Source organism: Carassius auratus, unplaced genomic scaffold (genome assembly GCF_003368295.1).
Source record: "Carassius auratus strain Wakin unplaced genomic scaffold, ASM336829v1 scaf_tig00005214, whole genome shotgun sequence".
In the NCBI taxonomy this organism is placed as follows: domain Eukaryota; kingdom Metazoa; phylum Chordata; class Actinopteri; order Cypriniformes; family Cyprinidae; genus Carassius; species Carassius auratus.
In genome coordinates, this window is record NW_020523638.1 from 294,878 (window position 1) to 313,688 (window position 18,811).

Below are 18,811 nucleotides of genomic sequence, written 5' to 3' on the forward strand. Positions count from 1 at the left end.
ATATATTATCCATATATTATACAATTACAAGCTTTGTATATTGGACTGTACATCTCAGGTTGTGCTTACTGTATGTTCAGCTCTACAAAACTGATAAATCTATCACACACATTTAAAAGCAAAACTGGTCCCACTTTGTATTAGGTGGCCTTAACTACTATGTACTTACATAAAAAAAATAAGTACAATGTACTTTTTGTGTTCATATTGTATTGTAAAACACTTTTGCTGCTATTGAGGTGGGATAGGGGTAAGGTTAGGGAGAGGGTTGGAGGTATGGGTAAGTTTAAGGGTGGGTTAAGGTGTAAAGTATGGGTCAACAGTGTAATTATGAAAGTTATTACAGAAATTAAATACAGATGTAATTACATGTAGGTTTTTTTTTTTAAATATAAGTACAATGTAAAAACATGTACACAATAAGTACATTGTACTAAATTATTAATTAAAATGCAAGTACATAGTTAAGGCCACTTAATATAAAGTGGGTCCGCAAAACTTATTTTAATAAAAAGCTCTGTAAGGTGTCCTTGCAAAGGTGTCCACGCCACAAACTCAAAATCACTGTTATAAGAATAAGACACTCAAAACTCTTTTTCCATGTCCATTAAGCCAGGATCATTTTTATTGCACAAAGAAATTTCAAAAAATATTTTTTTGCATTTTTTTTTTTTTTCAATCTTCCTTTTTTTTCCCCCATTTTACTTTTTTTTTTTTTATAAACAAAATCAAAAACTTAACACTGTGGAGAGCAAAAGGACATTTGTAGGGTGCGAATCATGCATTAAATATCACATGAAGTGCGGTTTTCTTTTTCCCTGTTCTCTGGAACAGCCCTCACAGACATTCAGTGTGCATGCCTGCAAAAAATTTTTAAGTTGGTTGACATTTGTATGGGACATTCGCATGTGCTATTAATTTGCATTGTACACTATTAAGGGCACATATTAAGATAGAAGAATGCAAGCAAATTACCTGTATTGCAGTGCTCCTTTACTTTGCAGACAGTTCCTTGGCTTGATGAGCCTGAAGAACAGCTACAGCCTCTTCAACCTACACAGTACAGAAAAGCACAATGATCAAACAAAATCTGGTCTTAGACTGATTGTTGAGTAAATGTTCTGAGCAGGTAAACCTTGGAGTGCAGGGACTCTGGAGTCTCGAGCATGTGCAGTAGTTCAGAGTTGTCGATCTCCAGCAGCATGCCTGTAATCTTTCCCGCAAGAGTCGGATACAAAGCCTGGATAAGTGGATACAGCCGCTCACCTGAATGGGATGCAAAGTTTGGTGGTTTTCCTCATGTTATGATGTAGTACATATAATATGTATATATACACATAATACATATGTAGTGTGCTATATTCCAAGCCTTCTGAAATCATATGATAACCATCTTCTGCTTTACACTAAATAGATCCTGTAAAGTGTCACACTTCACCCTCTACTGAAGAGTATTATTAATTTAGGTTACAATCACTGGTGTAAGCAGCAGGAGCTATAACATGATTCAAACTTTACTAGCTCACAACTTTAACTTTGAAGTGACCGTGTGTGCGCATCCCATACCTAGAAGTTGTTTCTGCTCCTTTAATGGTGCAGCCGCCAGCATTGAGGCAGTAAGGGACTCCTCGCCTCTCACATGAACCGCCGGCTCTGTATTCTGTACTAACTAAAGAAACAGTAAGAGAATGACAGTTATATCTTTCAATTGAAATGCTCCTAATGGTGTTTTTTCACTGCACGGTACAGTTCGGTACGGTTCACTTTTACCAAAACGTGACGTGTAAACTCTACTGATCACTGATTGGCTGGAGAGAATCATCACTATCTGCATCACTGAACTTACAAACAAAAACACAACAGAACCACTAGATTTAAATCAGCACAGCCAGTGAAGGATCGAACACAACCGTTTTGAACAACCAAAAAAAATGGCTGTTTTGTGTGTTGAGGAAATACCGACGTTCCTCTTGTTGATAGCAGATGAGCAGATCCAGCGAGAGCTTAATGGGATGATCCAGAATGAAAAAATGTTTCAGGAACCGCAGCGCAACTATAATGGGCATGTGTACCCTAAAGCGCCACTAAACTGCAGTGGGAACGCAAACAGAGCCGTGCCGTGCCGCACAGTGGAAAACAGCCCTAAGTGTCATCACATTTCTATGGACTGAAACTAGTTCATGAAGTTGTCATTCGTTTTTGTCACTATTCTGTTGATATCTTAAAATGGCTTGAAAAAGCCTACTTCCTGATGTACTATTTAAACATTATTATTATGAACCAAAATTTAAACACCATCTCCTCCTAGAGCTTTTAAACTACAACCACCAAATTTGGGTCAGACCTTTAGACTTGTCTGACTCAGGTTTCTATATCTTTTCTAACTTAAGCTTATGGTTTTTGTAAACCAGACTAACCTAAAAACCACCTAAAATCCATAAAAAAAAACTTTTGTACAATGAGACCTTTCGAGCTGGTCAGACTGGTCTTAGCTGTTTTTTTGCTCAATCAACTGGTTTTACCTGGATTAACATAGAAACGTGTTAACAACATGCTAATAACTTGTTAATAGTGCTAGCAATATGCTAGTTACTTGTTAATAATGCCAGCAACATGCTAGCGAAATGCTAATCATGCTGGAAACATGCTAGAGACATTGTAGTCACTTGCAAATCACGCTGGAAACATGCTAGCAACATGCTAGTTACTTGTTAATCATGTTAGTAACTTTGTAATCATGCCAGCAACATGCTAGTCACTTGTTAATAATGCCAGCAACATGCTAGCGACATGCTAATCATGTTGGAAACACACTAGTGACATTCTAGTCACTTGCAAATCATGCTGGAAACATGCTAGTTACTTGCGGATCATATTATTCACTTGGTAATCATGCCAGAAACATGTTAATCATGCTGGAAACACGCTAGTGACATTCTAATCACTTGCAAATCATGCTGGAAACATGCTAGCTACTTGCTGATCATATCCACTTGTTAATCATGCCAGCAACATGCTAGTCACTCGTTAATAATGCCAGCAACATGCTAGCGACATGCTAATCATGCTGGAAACACACTAGTGACATTCTAGTCACTTGCAAATCATGCTGGAAACATGCTAGCAATAGGCTATTTACTTGCCGATCATATTATTCACTTGGTAATCATGGCAGCAACATGCTAGTCACTTGTTAATAATAGGGCTTGGGCGTCGTGACGTCATTACTTGGCGTGGCCGCCACGTTGAATGGCTCCTTTACTGCCACTCGGACTACTGCGCAGTGTTTAGACATACTCTCTCTCATCCGTGTGTCTTAATTTGATGAATTAAAAATCTATTTTAACCATTTTCAACCGTTGCTGTATTGTGGGGTGTAATAGCGCAACACATAATCGCCATGGGGAAAATAAAATGAGAATGGATTAACTTTACAACGCTTTCCTGCTTGGAGGCGCGACTACGGAGACCATAACATCTGAATATTAATTTATATAGCTTAAGTCAACATTGAAAATAAGGGAAATTTATCGAGTTACTCATCCAAAATACGGGAAATTTCAACATTCATCTTTTTGTTGCTATCCCTCTGCTGACAGCAAAAATTTGTACTATAAAACTGCTGCATTTACTAACGTTATTTGTGAAGCTAGGTCTAACGTGACTAGTTACAGATTGGCGTGAAATCGTGCTCTCACAACAACCACGCTATCTTAAAAAGCCCAACATCACGCTAAGGTTGCTTTCAAGTAAGCAAAACGATGCTTTGAAAACATCTGTTTCGCTGGAAGGACAAGGAGTAGCAACAGGACAACAGCACACAGACTTGACAGGTCTGATGGAGGGGCTAACGGGATATTTTACAGGAAAATACTAAAAAAGACAGCGGTGAAAGAGCTCAAATACGTGAGAACCCCGGAAAAAACAGGAGGGTTGACCGCTACTAACTACACTTTTGAAACACATTGTTAAAAGTCCATGTGTGAATGGTTGTTAGCACTAACGGTTACTAAACTAGCAGCTAGGTAAGATTAGAGCGCAGCTTACTGGATTACTGTTTGCCGCTGTTCCGGTTCTATGATTTGCAGCTCCTGAACCCATCCATTTGTGAACTGTACATGAGACTTCAATGACTTGTAGCTTCGGAACTATTCTGAAGTGTAGGCGCTCACAAAACAAACAAGGGAGCCGAAGATATCTGCAGCAACAAGTCTCCGTCGGTACTCCACTATTGGTTGGGAATTTCATGTGGATCCAAACCGTTAATAGTGCCGATTTTGTCCACATACATGGTCCCTGGTATCCCTATTTAGCGTATGCCTATAAATCCCACAACCTTTTCGCGACTTTGACATCTTTTTTTCTTTCTCCCAAGTCTGCTCTTCTCGTTCAACTCACTGTATGTTTACATTCGCGAAGCTGGCAACATGGCCGCCACGTCCCAGAATGCAACTCGGCGCCCAAGCCCTATACCAGCAACATGCTAGCGACATGCTAACCATGCTGGAAACAAGCTAGTGACATGCTAGTAACTTGATAATCATGTTAGCAACACTGCTAAAACATGCTACCATTTCTTATCTCTTTTTCTACTTGATTGTTTTGCCTTCAAAATTGTAAAACTACTTCAATTAGTTAAAACTGAAAACCCTCAAACTTTAAGCTTTTAAAACCACGTCAAACTTTCAGGCTAGGCTTTTTCAAGCCAACTTAAAGTTTGTCTACAAACTTTATTTCTAGTTTTTACAGTGTTCTTGTATTCACAGTTGGTCAGCAAAGCTCACTCTGCGAGAGAGGGTTAAACTGGGGCTCCTGGACTGTGTTGTACTGGGGTGCTGCTACATCATAAATCAAATGGTGAATAAAACACCACCACACTGTCATTTCACAAAGTTTTATATACATAAATGTTTTGGGCACTTTCTATGCATTTCAAAAGGACTTTTTTTTAATCCAACTTAATCTTAATTACGTTAATCGATTAAAATTGTCCAAAAATGAGGAACGCTTCACGAATTTGCGTGTCATCCTTGCGCAGGGGCCATGCTAATCTTCTCTGTATCGTTCCAATTTTAGTATATGTGCTGCCGAAGCAAGCACGAACAAGTAGCCTAGGCGTCTGGTATATATAGCAGTGTCTTGGGGAAGGTTTTCACGAAGGTGGTGAGCAGTTAAACCATGATTTAGTCATTTACCAAGAGAATACAAGCACATTTGGGTTGCTGCAAGATACATATGTACATATAGTCATGCCCTTCTTATCCTTTTAACTATATATTTGGTGTTATTTATGCTTTCCCACCAAGAAACAGACCAGCATGCTGATCAGGCAGCCCTCTAGCCAGTAGGATTGGCTCTCTGTGCTGACGCATTCAGGCCATGTGATCTGCTCTCCTCCCCCAGCAATGCAGTTCCCAACCCCCAACGTCAGGACTTCTCTCGTCACTCGTGTGAGACCATTACACAAGAAGCCGAAGCATCCAAATGGTCTTTACTTAAGATTTAACTTTTATAACGGTAGTCTACAATGCCTCCAACTACCACAAGCGGGATCTCCTAATGAGCAAAAGAATATGCTTATAACACCGTTATAGCACAGTTATAACACGATAATATAAAATTCTAGCACAATTCACTACAAAATTAGAGCAGAAAGTTGTGTCTGAAATGCATGTACATTAGCAAGATCATTTACTGATTCCTTTGCATGAAACCACTTTTTTAATTTAATGTTATGAAATCTACACATACATAACAGTGAAACAAAGAAAAGTTCTATCAAAAGGTAAGTGAGCTAACATGTTAGACTTATCACTGTTCAGCTCCACACAACGCTATATTATCTAGCATACATTACAGCGCCAACCCTTGCTCACTTACGTAAATTCTACCAACACATAACTTTTCACACTTGAGCAGATCAGACGTTTGATCACTGCAACACAGCACTCAAAAACAATCACAAACCCCTCCCCCGCCCTGCCTTCAGTAAAGCAGATCACTCATCCATTCTTCCTCTGCCTGCATAGCCTACAAACAAAAGCTAAAACAGGAAAAAAATTATCAGAACAATCCATCAATGGAGGAAGGATGCCATCGTCACACTTCAGGACTGCTTTCACACAACGGATTGGAAGATATTTCGGGATGCAGCTGCCACAGACATTGAGGAATATACAAACTCTGTCACTGATTACATCAGTATGTGCACTGAAAACACCATCCCAAAAATCTTGGTTAAAACCTTTCCAAACCAGAAACCCTGGATGAATGCTGATGTCAGGGCCAAACTCAAAGATCTTATTTCAGCCTACAACTCTGGTGACACTGAGGCCTACAGAAGGGCCAGATATGATCTTCAGAGAGCTATCAGTTCTGCAAAAAGAGCCTATAAAGACAAGATGATTGAAAACATTCAGGGATCTAAATCTCAAACTCTTGTGGGACTGCTTACACTCAGTCACGGACCAACCAGCTAGCGGAGGTGCTTACAGACATCTTCAATTTCTCCCTCAGACTGTCTGTCTGAAGTGCTGTCTCCCCAAGACAGCACTTCAGCAGACGGCTGACCACCCACTACAGACCAAAATATACACATGGCCAACTCCCCTCCATCTGACCATCAGCTCCATGATACTGTACACAGTGTACACAACACAAATGGACACATGCCCTCTCTTCACCAACATAGAACTGCTATATTGTCCTGAGCCTCAATGGACTCTTGGCTAACCAGCCACTGACCACAGGTCCAGCCAGTCCATCACCAAGTAATACCATCACCCAGCCACTTCAGCTAATGACTGCACACCCAGGATGATCCAACACCTTTCAACATACCGGTCACCACACAAACCCAGTATCAAGACTCCTGAGGAACCCAATCGAAAAGGGGGCAAGCAGGAAACAACATGTTGGAAAACAAGGCGAGACATGGAACTCTGGTGACACTGAAGTAAACCCAACTTTTATGTCATCTCTAACTCTTTGATCGACCCCATGATGAAGCTCAGACACAGAACTGAACTCATAAGGCCTCAATGGTGTGCACCGAACATGCAGTCATACACGCATACCACCTTCTCATTGATCGAGAGCTGCTGGATCACATTGACCCTTTGCGGAACTTGGGACAGCCTAAACTCAAGGCTGAAGTGCAAAACCCCTGCCACTTCAGCCAAACAGTTCACCCAGACAGACTGTAAGGTCACAAGTATATCTCACAGCCAGCCATGAGAATATGGCCTCGAGCCTCACACTCTTCAAAGCATGTATCAAGCATACACCAGACGTGCCTTCACAAGCAATTGCATGAGCTTCCCTATGACCGCCAAAGACACCTGCGTTTTAACCTGAAGTAAAATAACCAAAGCTCAACCTGCTACTTCCTGTTTCTCACAGACACTGCAAACCCCCGGAGAATCCCTGTGAAGTGTGTGAACTTTCTGCCAAGACCTTACCAGACATTTACACTTGTGAATATATAAGAATGCAGTCCCAGCATATACAAAAAGGGGTCACTGTTCAGCTCAACAGACAGTGTGGCCAAACCCTCAAATCACACATCTTTAAGGGAATGGAGGGAATCCAGCCCCACTTTGAGCAATACCACCTTTTCTGAAGAGACAACTGCCAATGCTAAAGCTGCTCTTCACAAGAGGCAATGTGAAGAGTTAGCTAATGCTAACTACATGGACTAACTCAAGACCACCTATCATCAAACTCCAATGGCATTTGCACTCTTTGCCATGCCTGATTAACCCTCAATCCAATCCAAGGAGTTTCACCTTACAGCCGGATTCACCAACAACATGGCCAGAACTAGAGGGTGTGCCCACTTCAGCAGAACACTGCTGCCACCAGAGCACAAACTAGTCAGATGACAAAAAGAGCCTGCTCTGCACTTCCTGAAGCATCCAGCAATTCTCCAGTTACAACAGAACCTGGAAAGTGATCACAGATGTGCCTTTAAAACTTTAATGTCCCTTGACAGCCAACGCATCTGTACAGAGGACCAACGGCCCAAAGCCACATGAACAAAGGCCCTTTAAGGATGCAATGTTGAGGCACGGTGTGCTTAGAGCAGATGTTTTGTGGGTTAACAGCAAACCTCTCCCACAGCAATACTGCAAGCTGGACTTCCAGTCTTCAAAGTACAAGTAGTAACAAGAAGTGGATCAGAAAACACCTGATTTACAGACTCAAAGACATTGTCAATGTTGAATTTTGGCAAGGAAACACTCACATCAGGATACACACACCAGTCGAGGTAGCCTACCACAATAGTAACCCACAGTTATACCTGGCCCCAAATCTGCATACGTGTACCCTAACCAAAGACATTCATTATCTCTGACCTGGCAATCCCTTCCTCAAAAGATAACACTGAAGAAGTCTGCAGGTTACAACTCTACAAAAGAGAGACACTCTGCCCAGCTGAGGCCAAGCCTCACACACAAGTCACAGAAATACAAGCAGAGATTGTGGGAAATCAGTGGCTCTTTAACACACCCATCCATACTACCACACTGACCAGCATGCTACTGCTACCCAAATCAGCCTGCCCAATCAGAGTATGTGGATTCAAGTGCCCAAAGATGCCATCCTCCACCTCGGGGATTGGGTACCAATCTGAGGTAGAAATTCCAGCTTTCTTCAAGGACCACAATCTCACTCCGGAATCTGAATGGGAATGGAGCATTGAGAAAGGGGGGTCTCAGGTGACTGACATCACCCCAATTGACACAGCCCTCCTAGCACTGTCTCGGCTGCTGGAAGAAATCAGGTACACCCTAACTCTCTGCTTTGCCTTTGCACGGTTTAACAGAGTCAACAGGGTGCAAAGGTCCATGAACAGGTGCACAGCTGCCCTTCCACGAACCATTAAATGGAGCCATCGGAAAAGAGGGACTCAGGCTGAGAAAATGCTGAACCTGACCAAAGTTAACACCCAAACTGATGGTCCAAATAATGAGGAAAATTAGAAACCACCTAGCATCTGACCATCATGATACACCGGTCATCCGATCATGATCCACCTGCTGCCTGACCATCATGACAACTGTTGTCTGATGATGTTTTACAGGTGAACTTAACACTAACCTACACCCCCTTTTCCCCCTCCAATCTTTTCTCTGTAGTATTCTCCGGTCTTCCCTCAACTACCCATTTCTCATCTCTGGATGTGAATGCAGTAACTGACACTTTATGCTCTACTTTAACCTCGTCTAAATGAGGTGTCCTCTCTCTTCCAGGAATAGCACAGGCTGCACACTCTAACCCCAGCTTATCCTATGTTCTCCGTGAGCACTTGACCACACTCAGGGCAGCAGGTAGAAAATGGTGCAAATCAAAAGATCCAGACCAGAGTATGTATCAGTCTTTGCTTTCATTTTTCTCTGCTGAACTCCATACTGCCAAATCTTCATACTTCCACAAGATCAACAGTGCTCTAGACACATGTAATCTCTTCAAAACATTCAATTCTCTCCTCTGTCCCCCTCCAACACTTCTATAACAGCTGATTATTTTTGCCACATTCTTCAAAGACAAAACCAGAACAATCAGTTGTCAATTCTCACCCCCACACCAAAGGACTTTAAACCAACCACACCCACTGCTACAACTCCTATCTTCTCCTTCTATCCCCTCACTGAGGCAGAAGTATCAAATTTTCTCCTCTCCAGCCATCCAACAACATGTCCTATAGACCCAATCCCATCATACCTTCTCCAAGCAATCTCTCCTACACTTTTAACCAGCACTCACATACATAATTAACACATCTCTCCTCACAGGCACCTTCTCCACAGCATTCAATCAGGACCAGGTAACCCCACTGCTTAGAAAAACCTACATTAAATCACGCTGGCTCTGTATTATGTACTACCTAAAGAAACAGTAAAAGAATGACAGTTATATCTTTCAGTTGAAATGCTCCTAATGGTGCTTTTTCACTGCACGGTACAGTTCGGTACGGTTCACTTTTACCAAAACGTGACGTGTAAACTCTACTGATCACTGATTGGCTGGAGAGAATTATCACTATCTGCGTCACTGAACTTACAAACAAAAACACAACAGAACCACTAGATTTAAATCAGCACAGCCAGCGAAGGATCGAACACAACCGTTTTGAACAACCCAAAAAAATGGCTGTTTTGTGTGTTGAGGAAGTACCGACGTTCCTCTTGTTGATAGCAAATGAGCAGATCCAGCGAGAGCTTAATGGGATGATCCAGAATGAAAAAATGTTTCAGGAATCGCAGCAATAGAGGCAGCGCAACTATAATGGGCATGTGTACCCTAAAGCGCAACTAAACTGCAGTGGGAACGCAAACAGAGCCTTGCCGTACAGTGGAAAACAGCCCTAAGTGTCATCACATTTCTATGGAATGAAACGGGTTCATGAAGTTGTCACTCGTTTTTGTCGCTATTCTGTTGATATCTTAAAATGGCTTGAAAAAGCCAACTTACTGATGTACTATTTAAACATTATTATTATGAACCAAAATTTAAAACACAGTCTCCTCCTAGAGCTTTTAAACTACAACCACCAAATTTGGGTCAGACCTTCAGACTTGTCTGACTCAGGTTGCTATATCTTTTCTAACTTAAGCTTATGGTTTTTGTAAACCAGACTATCAAAACCACCTTAATCCATAAAAACTTTTGTACAATGAGACCTTTCAAGCTGGTCAGACTGGTCTTAGCTGGTTTTTTGCTCAATCAACTGGTTTTACCTGGATTACCATAGAAACGTGTTAACAACATGCTAATAACTTGTTAATAATGCTAGCAATATGCTAGTTACTTGTTAATAATGCCAGCAACATGCTAGCGACATGCTATTCATGCTGGAAACACGCTAGTGACATTCTACTCACTTGCAAATCATGCTGGAAGCATGCTAGCAACATTTTAGTTACTTGCTAATCATATTAGTAACTTTGTAATCATGCCAGCAACATGCTTGTCACTTGTTAATAATGCCAGCAACATGCTAGCGACATGCTAATCATGCTGGAAACACACTAGTGACATTCTAGTCACTTGCAAATCATGCTGGAAACATGCTAGTTACTTGCTGATCATATTATTCACTTGGGAATCATGGCAGCAACATGCTAGTCACTTGTTAATTATACCAGCAACATGCTAGCGACATGCTAATCATGCTGGAAACAAGCTAGTGACATGCTAGTAACTTAATCATGTTAGTAATACTGCTAAAACATGCTAGTTTACCATTTCTCATCTCTTTTTCTACTTGATTGTTTTGCCTTCAAAATTGTAAAACTACTTCAATTAGTTAAAACTGAAAACCCTCAAACTTTAAGCTTTTAAAACCACGTCAAACTTTCAGGCTAGGCTTTTTCAAGCCAACTTAAAGTTTGTCTACAAACTTTATTTCTAGTTTTTACAGTGTTCTTGTATTCACAGTTGGTCAGCAAAGCTCACTCTCCGAGAGAGGGTTAAACTGGGGCTCCTGGACTGTGTTGTACTGGGGTGCTGCTACATCATAAATCAAATGGTGAATAAAACACCACCACACTGTCATTTCACAAAGTTTTATATACATAAATGTTTTGGGCACTTTCTATGCATTTCAAAAGGACTTTTTTTTATTCCAACTTAATCTTAATTACGTTAATCGATTAAAATTGTCCAAAAATGAGGAACGCTTCACGAATTTGCGTGTCATCCTTGCGCAGGGGCCATGCTAATCTTCTCTGTATCGTTCCAATTTTAGTATATGTGCTGCCGAAGCAAGCACGAACAAGTAGCCTAGGCGTCTGGTATATATAGCAGTGTCTTGGGGAAGGTTTTCACGAAGGTGGTGAGCAGTTAAACCATGATTTAGTCATTTACCAAGAGAATACAAGCACATTTGGGTTGCTGCAAGATACATATGTACATATAGTCATGCCCTTCTTATCCTTTTAACTATATATTTGGTGTTATTTATGCTTTCCCACCAAGAAACAGACCAGCATGCTGATCAGGCAGCCCTCTAGCCAGTAGGATTGGCTCTCTGTGCTGACGCATTCAGGCCATGTGATCTGCTCTCCTCCCCCAGCAATGCAGTTCCCAACCCCCAACGTCAGGACTTCTCTCGTCACTCGTGTGAGACCATTACACAAGAAGCCGAAGCATCCAAATGGTCTTTACTTAAGATTTAACTTTTATAACGGTAGTCTACAATGCCTCCAACTACCACAAGCGGGATCTCCTAATGAGCAAAAGAATATGCTTATAACACCGTTATAGCACAGTTATAACACGATAATATAAAATTCTAGCACAATTCACTACAAAATTAGAGCAGAAAGTTGTGTCTGAAATGCATGTACATTAGCAAGATCATTTACTGATTCCTTTGCATGAAACCACTTTTTTAATTTAATGTTATGAAATCTACACATACATAACAGTGAAACAAAGAAAAGTTCTATCAAAAGGTAAGTGAGCTAACATGTTAGACTTATCACTGTTCAGCTCCACACAACGCTATATTATCTAGCATACATTACAGCGCCAACCCTTGCTCACTTACGTAAATTCTACCAACACATAACTTTTCACACTTGAGCAGATCAGACGTTTGATCACTGCAACACAGCACTCAAAAACAATCACAAACCCCTCCCCCGCCCTGCCTTCAGTAAAGCAGATCACTCATCCATTCTTCCTCTGCCTGCATAGCATACAAACAAAAGCTAAAACAGGAAAAAAATTATCAGAACAATCCATCAATGGAGGAAGGATGCCATCTTCACACTTCAGGACTGCTTTCACACAACGGATTGGAAGATATTTCGGGATGCAGCTGCCACAGACATTGAGGAATATACAAACTCTGTCACTGATTACATCAGTATGTGCACTGAAAACACCATCCCAAAAATCTTGGTTAAAACCTTTCCAAACCAGAAACCCTGGATGAATGCTGATGTCAGGGCCAAACTCAAAGATCTTATTTCAGCCTACAACTCTGGTGACACTGAGGCCTACAGAAGGGCCAGATATGATCTTCAGAGAGCTATCAGTTCTGCAAAAAGAGCCTATAAAGACAAGATGATTGAAAACATTCAGGGATCTAAATCTCAAACTCTTGTGGGACTGCTTACACTCAGTCACGGACCAACCAGCTAGCGGAGGTGCTTACAGACATCTTCAATTTCTCCCTCAGACTGTCTGTCTGAAGTGCTGTCTCCCCAAGACAGCACTTCAGCAGACGGCTGACCACCCACTACAGACCAAAATATACACATGGCCAACTCCCCTCCATCTGACCATCAGCTCCATGATACTGTACACAGTGTACACAACACAAATGGACACATGCCCTCTCTTCACCAACATAGAACTGCTATATTGTCCTGAGCCTCAATGGACTCTTGGCTAACCAGCCACTGACCACAGGTCCAGCCAGTCCATCACCAAGTAATACCATCACCCAGCCACTTCAGCTAATGACTGCACACCCAGGATGATCCAACACCTTTCAACATACCGGTCACCACACAAACCCAGTATCAAGACTCCTGAGGAACCCAATCGAAAAGGGGGCAAGCAGGAAACAACATGTTGGAAAACAAGGCGAGACATGGAACTCTGGTGACACTGAAGTAAACCCAACTTTTATGTCATCTCTAACTCTTTGATCGACCCCATGATGAAGCTCAGACACAGAACTGAACTCATAAGGCCTCAATGGTGTGCACCGAACATGCAGTCATACACGCATACCACCTTCTCATTGATCGAGAGCTGCTGGATCACATTGACCCTTTGCGGAACTTGGGACAGCCTAAACTCAAGGCTGAAGTGCAAAACCCCTGCCACTTCAGCCAAACAGTTCACCCAGACAGACTGTAAGGTCACAAGTATATCTCACAGCCAGCCATGAGAATATGGCCTCGAGCCTCACACTCTTCAAAGCATGTATCAAGCATACACCAGACGTGCCTTCACAAGCAATTGCATGAGCTTCCCTATGACCGCCAAAGACACCTGCGTTTTAACCTGAAGTAAAATAACCAAAGCTCAACCTGCTACTTCCTGTTTCTCACAGACACTGCAAACCCCCGGAGAATCCCTGTGAAGTGTGTGAACTTTCTGCCAAGACCTTACCAGACATTTACACTTGTGAATATATAAGAATGCAGTCCCAGCATATACAAAAAGGGGTCACTGTTCAGCTCAACAGACAGTGTGGCCAAACCCTCAAATCACACATCTTTAAGGGAATGGAGGGAATCCAGCCCCACTTTGAGCAATACCACCTTTTCTGAAGAGACAACTGCCAATGCTAAAGCTGCTCTTCACAAGAGGCAATGTGAAGAGTTAGCTAATGCTAACTACATGGACTAACTCAAGACCACCTATCATCAAACTCCAATGGCATTTGCACTCTTTGCCATGCCTGATTAACCCTCAATCCAAGGAGTTTCACCTTACAGCCGGATTCACCAACAACATGGCCAGAACTAGAGGGTGTGCCCACTTCAGCAGAACACTGCTGCCACCAGAGCACAAACTAGTCAGATGACAAAAAGAGCCTGCTCTGCACTTCCTGAAGCATCCAGCAATTCTCCAGTTACAACAGAACCTGGAAAGTGATCACAGATGTGCCTTTAAAACTTTAATATCCCTTGACAGCCAACGCATCTGTACAGAGGACCAACGGCCCAAAGCCACATGAACAAAGGCCCTTTAAGGATGCAATGTTGAGGCACGGTGTGCTTAGAGCAGATGTTTTGTGGGTTAACAGCAAACCTCTCCCACAGCAATACTGCAAGCTGGACTTCCAGTCTTCAAAGTACAAGTAGTAACAAGAAGTGGATCAGAAAACACCTGATTTACAGACTCAAAGACATTGTCAATGTTGAATTTTGGCAAGGAAACACTCACATCAGGATACACACACCAGTCAAGGTAGCCTACCACAATAGTAACCCACAGTTATACCTGGCCCCAAATCTGCATACGTGTACCCTAACCAAAGACATTCATTATCTCTGACCTGGCAATCCCTTCCTCAAAAGATAACACTGAAGAAGTCTGCAGGTTACAACTCTACAAAAGAGAGACACTCTGCCCAGCTGAGGCCAAGCCTCACACACACAAGTCACAGAAATACAAGCAGAGATTGTGGGAAATCAGTGGCTCTTTAACACACCCATCCATACTACCACACTGACCAGCATGCTACTGCTACCCAAATCAGCCTGCCCAATCAGAGTATGTGGATTCAAGTGCCCAAAGATGCCATCCTCCACCTCGGGGATTGGGTACCAATCTGAGGTAGAAATTCCAGCTTTCTTCAAGGACCACAATCTCACTCCGGAATCTGAATGGGAATTGAGCATTGAGAAAGGGGGGTCTGAAGCGACTGACATCACCCCAATTTACACAGCCCTCCTAGAACCGTCTCGGCTGCCGGAAGAAATCAGGTACACCCTAACTCTCTGCTTTGCCTTTGCACGGTTTAACAGAGTCAACAGGGTGCAAAGGTCCATGAACAGGTGCACAGCTGCCCTTCCACGAACCATTAAATGGAGCCACCGGAAAAGAGGGACCCAGGCTGAGAAAATGCTGAACCTGACCAAAGTTAACACCCAAACTGATGGTCCAAATAATGAGGAAAATTAGAAACCACCTAGCATCTGACCATCATGATACACCGGTCATCCGATCATGATCCACCTGCTGCCTGACCATCATGACAACTGTTGTCTGACGATGTTTTACAGGTGAACTTAACACTAACCTACACCCCCTTTTCCCCCTCCAATCTTTTCTCTGTAGTATTCTCCGGTCTTCCCTCAACTACCCATTTCTCATCTCTGGATGTGAATGCAGTAACTGACACTTTATGCTCTACTTTAACCTCGTCTAAATGAGGTGTCCTCTCTCTTCCAGGAATAGCACAGGCTGCACACTCTAACCCTTTTCCCCCTCCAATCTTTTCTCTGTAGTATTCTCCGGTCTTCCCTCAACTACCCATTTCTCATCTCTGGATGTGAATGCAGTAACTGACACTTTATGCTCTACTTTAACCTCGTCTAAATGAGGTGTCCTCTCTCTTCCAGGAATAGCACAGGCTGCACACTCTAACCCCAGCTTATCCTATGTTCTCCGTGAGCACTTTTTCAAAGACAAAACCAGAACAATCAGTTGTCAATTCTCACCCCCACACCAAAGGACTTTAAACCAACCACACCCACTGCTACAACTCCTATCTTCTCCTTCTATCCCCTCACTGAGGCAGAAGTATCAAATCTTTTCCTCTCCAGCCATCCAACAACATGTCCTCTAGACCCAATCCCATCATACCTTCTCCAAGCAATCTCTCCTACACTTTTAACCAGCACTCACACACATAATTAACACATCTCTCCTCACAGGCACCTTCTCCACAGCATTCAATCAGGACCTGGTAACCCCACTGCTTAGAAAAACCTACATTAAATCACTTCATTTACAGAGAGATTTACAGACCTGTCTCTCTCCTTCCATTCATAGCAAAAACCAGATATCATTGTTTCTTTCACAGAACAACAACCTGGATGATAACCAGTCAGGTTTCAGAAGTGGCTTTCAGAAGTGGCTTTCAGAATTGGCAAAAGCGGATTCCAAATTATCAGTTCTCAGGGATCAGACCACTCCTCTTCTCCATATACACAACACAAACTATTGGTGTTTCCAGCTAGCCCATCGTTTCATCACAACTAATCTACACAGATGGGTTCATCAACCATAACTCCTTCCAGGACAGCCAGAAACCAAGAAGCTGTGATGGATCATCAATTAATCTTCACATACCATATTGCTACAACGACCAGTTCCTGCAGATTTGCTTTATACAACATTAGGAAGAATAGACCCTCCCTTTCAGAGCAAACCACCCAACTTCTTGTCCAAGCTCTTGTTCGCTCCAGACTGGACTATTGTAATGCTCTCCTGGCGAGCCTTCCTGCATGTACTATCAAGCCTCTAAACTGATCCAGACTGCAGCAGCGAGGGTACACTCAAAAAAATTACTCTTTAAACTTACTTAATTTAATTATGGACAGTGGTTCCACACAATTAGTTCTAGTTACTTTAAATACTTTCTATTTAAAGTTGATCCCGTTCAAAGCAAAAAAAATTGTGTGATTTGTCTTGTAATGAGTAAAAAGACATGTCACAAATGATCAAAGTGTATTTGTTAAACAAGCAATAAATAGTTACACACAGTTAAATACAGTTGAAACCACATTACAAAATTACAAGAAAAATAGCAGAAAAAAAACAACTAATTTTCTAATTGGCATTGTAACAAATCAAAGCTTATTCCAGGAATAGGAACTGGGTCCAGAAATAACTTCTTCAGTATTCCAAATGTGTACCTGAGTTCAGGAGAGTTGCTTAAGTTCAGGTCATATATCATACCCAGCAACATGGTTTTGCATACAGTAAACTGCTCCTCAAAAACTTTATCCTTTAACACTCCAACTTCTGCTGGACTGTCTTCAATGACTGCAGCTTCAAATAGATTCCCACAAGTCTTCTGGATCACCTCCTGATTGCTGGCAACGTCTGTATCCTAGAAGTATTTAAAAGGATCGAGTACTCAAATTATTGTGTATTAATTTTAACAAAGCATTTATTTACCTAGAAAAAACAAAACTCATATACGCCATACTGCTAGGGTCTTCATTTGGATACTTCAATTTCATTAGTCTGTAATGAAGAAAACAAATAAATTTAGCCTTTGTTTTTTTTTTCTAAAATTACAAGTAAAAAAAAAAAAAAAGTCAGTCATTCATTTTCTTTATGGGAAATACAGGCCAGCAGTCAAGATGGGATTCTAACAAACATTAGAGTGGAAAATAATACTGGGTCAGATCATCACAGAAAGCCACTGTCCTGCAGAGTTCAGCAATATTCTCAATTAAAGGGATAGTTTACCCAAAAATGAAAATTCTAATATTAAAGCTGCAGTTGGTAACCTTTGACGCTCTAGTGGTTAATAAACAGAACTGCTTGCGTCTTGCGGAAGAACATCGTAGCCGGAACTACTTCTCTCTGTTTATGTCTATGAAGAATCACAAAGGTACTGGGTTACTCCGCCGCGGTACCCCCGAAGCAATCTAAAATAGTCAGAATATAAAAACACTTATTATAGGTGCACCCTAGTGATTCAGGACAAGCTAAAAACACGGTTCGGAAAATGGATTCATGGTGTACTCCATCATATACATTTTTCTACATTTTGAACACAAACAAAGTTATGGACCACAGCTCTGATTGGCTGTTTTCTTACCGGGAGCGGTCCGTAACTGCAAATGGCAATAGGACCACTGGGAGGAGCCAGAGGAGCTTGATTTTTTCCACAGATTATCCGTCTCATATTCTACTGTCAGGACATAATGACAGGTTTAATAAATATGTAAAAAATATATTTTTTACAAAAGTTACCTACTGCAGCTTTAACTGCTCAACCTTCATGTCGTTGTAAACCAGCAAGATCTTCAGTCATCTTCAGAAAACAAATTAAGATATTTTTGATGAATTCCGAGAGCTTTCTGACCCTGCACGGTGAGCAACACAACTGGAATGTTCACAGACCCAGAAACATAGTAAGGACATCAGTAAAACAGTCCACGTGACATCAGTGGTTCAAAGCTACAATACTAGCTAATTTATTCAAAAATTTTTCTCCAAAATCGCATGTTCCACCATTATCAACAGCAGACATAGCTGACATAGAACACGCATGTGCTGAGCCTAGATTACATTCAGAGGAAAGCAATGTTCATGC

At 41.7% G+C, this 18,811-nt stretch overlaps 1 protein-coding gene and 2 non-coding genes across 6 annotated transcripts in view; all 3 read right to left on the reverse strand.

Annotated features, from left to right (window-relative positions):
* Positions 1–593: 593 nt before the first annotated feature.
* LOC113070683 (embryonic polyadenylate-binding protein) overlaps positions 594–18,811 on the reverse strand; it is a 32,236-nt gene continuing 14,018 nt past the window's right edge. For all 4 annotated transcript variants that reach the window (XM_026244072.1, XM_026244069.1, XM_026244070.1 and 1 more), the window contains exons 13-16: positions 1,567–1,669; positions 1,136–1,266; positions 976–1,053; positions 594–860 (exon numbers count right to left, since the gene is read on the reverse strand). In XM_026244072.1, the coding sequence (XP_026099857.1) occupies positions 994–1,053; positions 1,136–1,266; positions 1,567–1,669 (294 nt within the window). In that variant the 3' untranslated portion in view covers positions 594–860; positions 976–993. The remainder of the gene's footprint in view (positions 861–975; positions 1,054–1,135; positions 1,267–1,566; positions 1,670–18,811) is intronic.
* On the reverse strand, positions 4,994–5,100 carry LOC113070785 (U6 spliceosomal RNA). Its single transcript, XR_003279990.1, has one exon. It is a non-coding gene; the product is annotated as a U6 spliceosomal RNA (small nuclear RNA).
* LOC113070786 (U6 spliceosomal RNA) lies at positions 11,670–11,776 on the reverse strand. Its single transcript, XR_003279991.1, has one exon. It is a non-coding gene; the product is annotated as a U6 spliceosomal RNA (small nuclear RNA).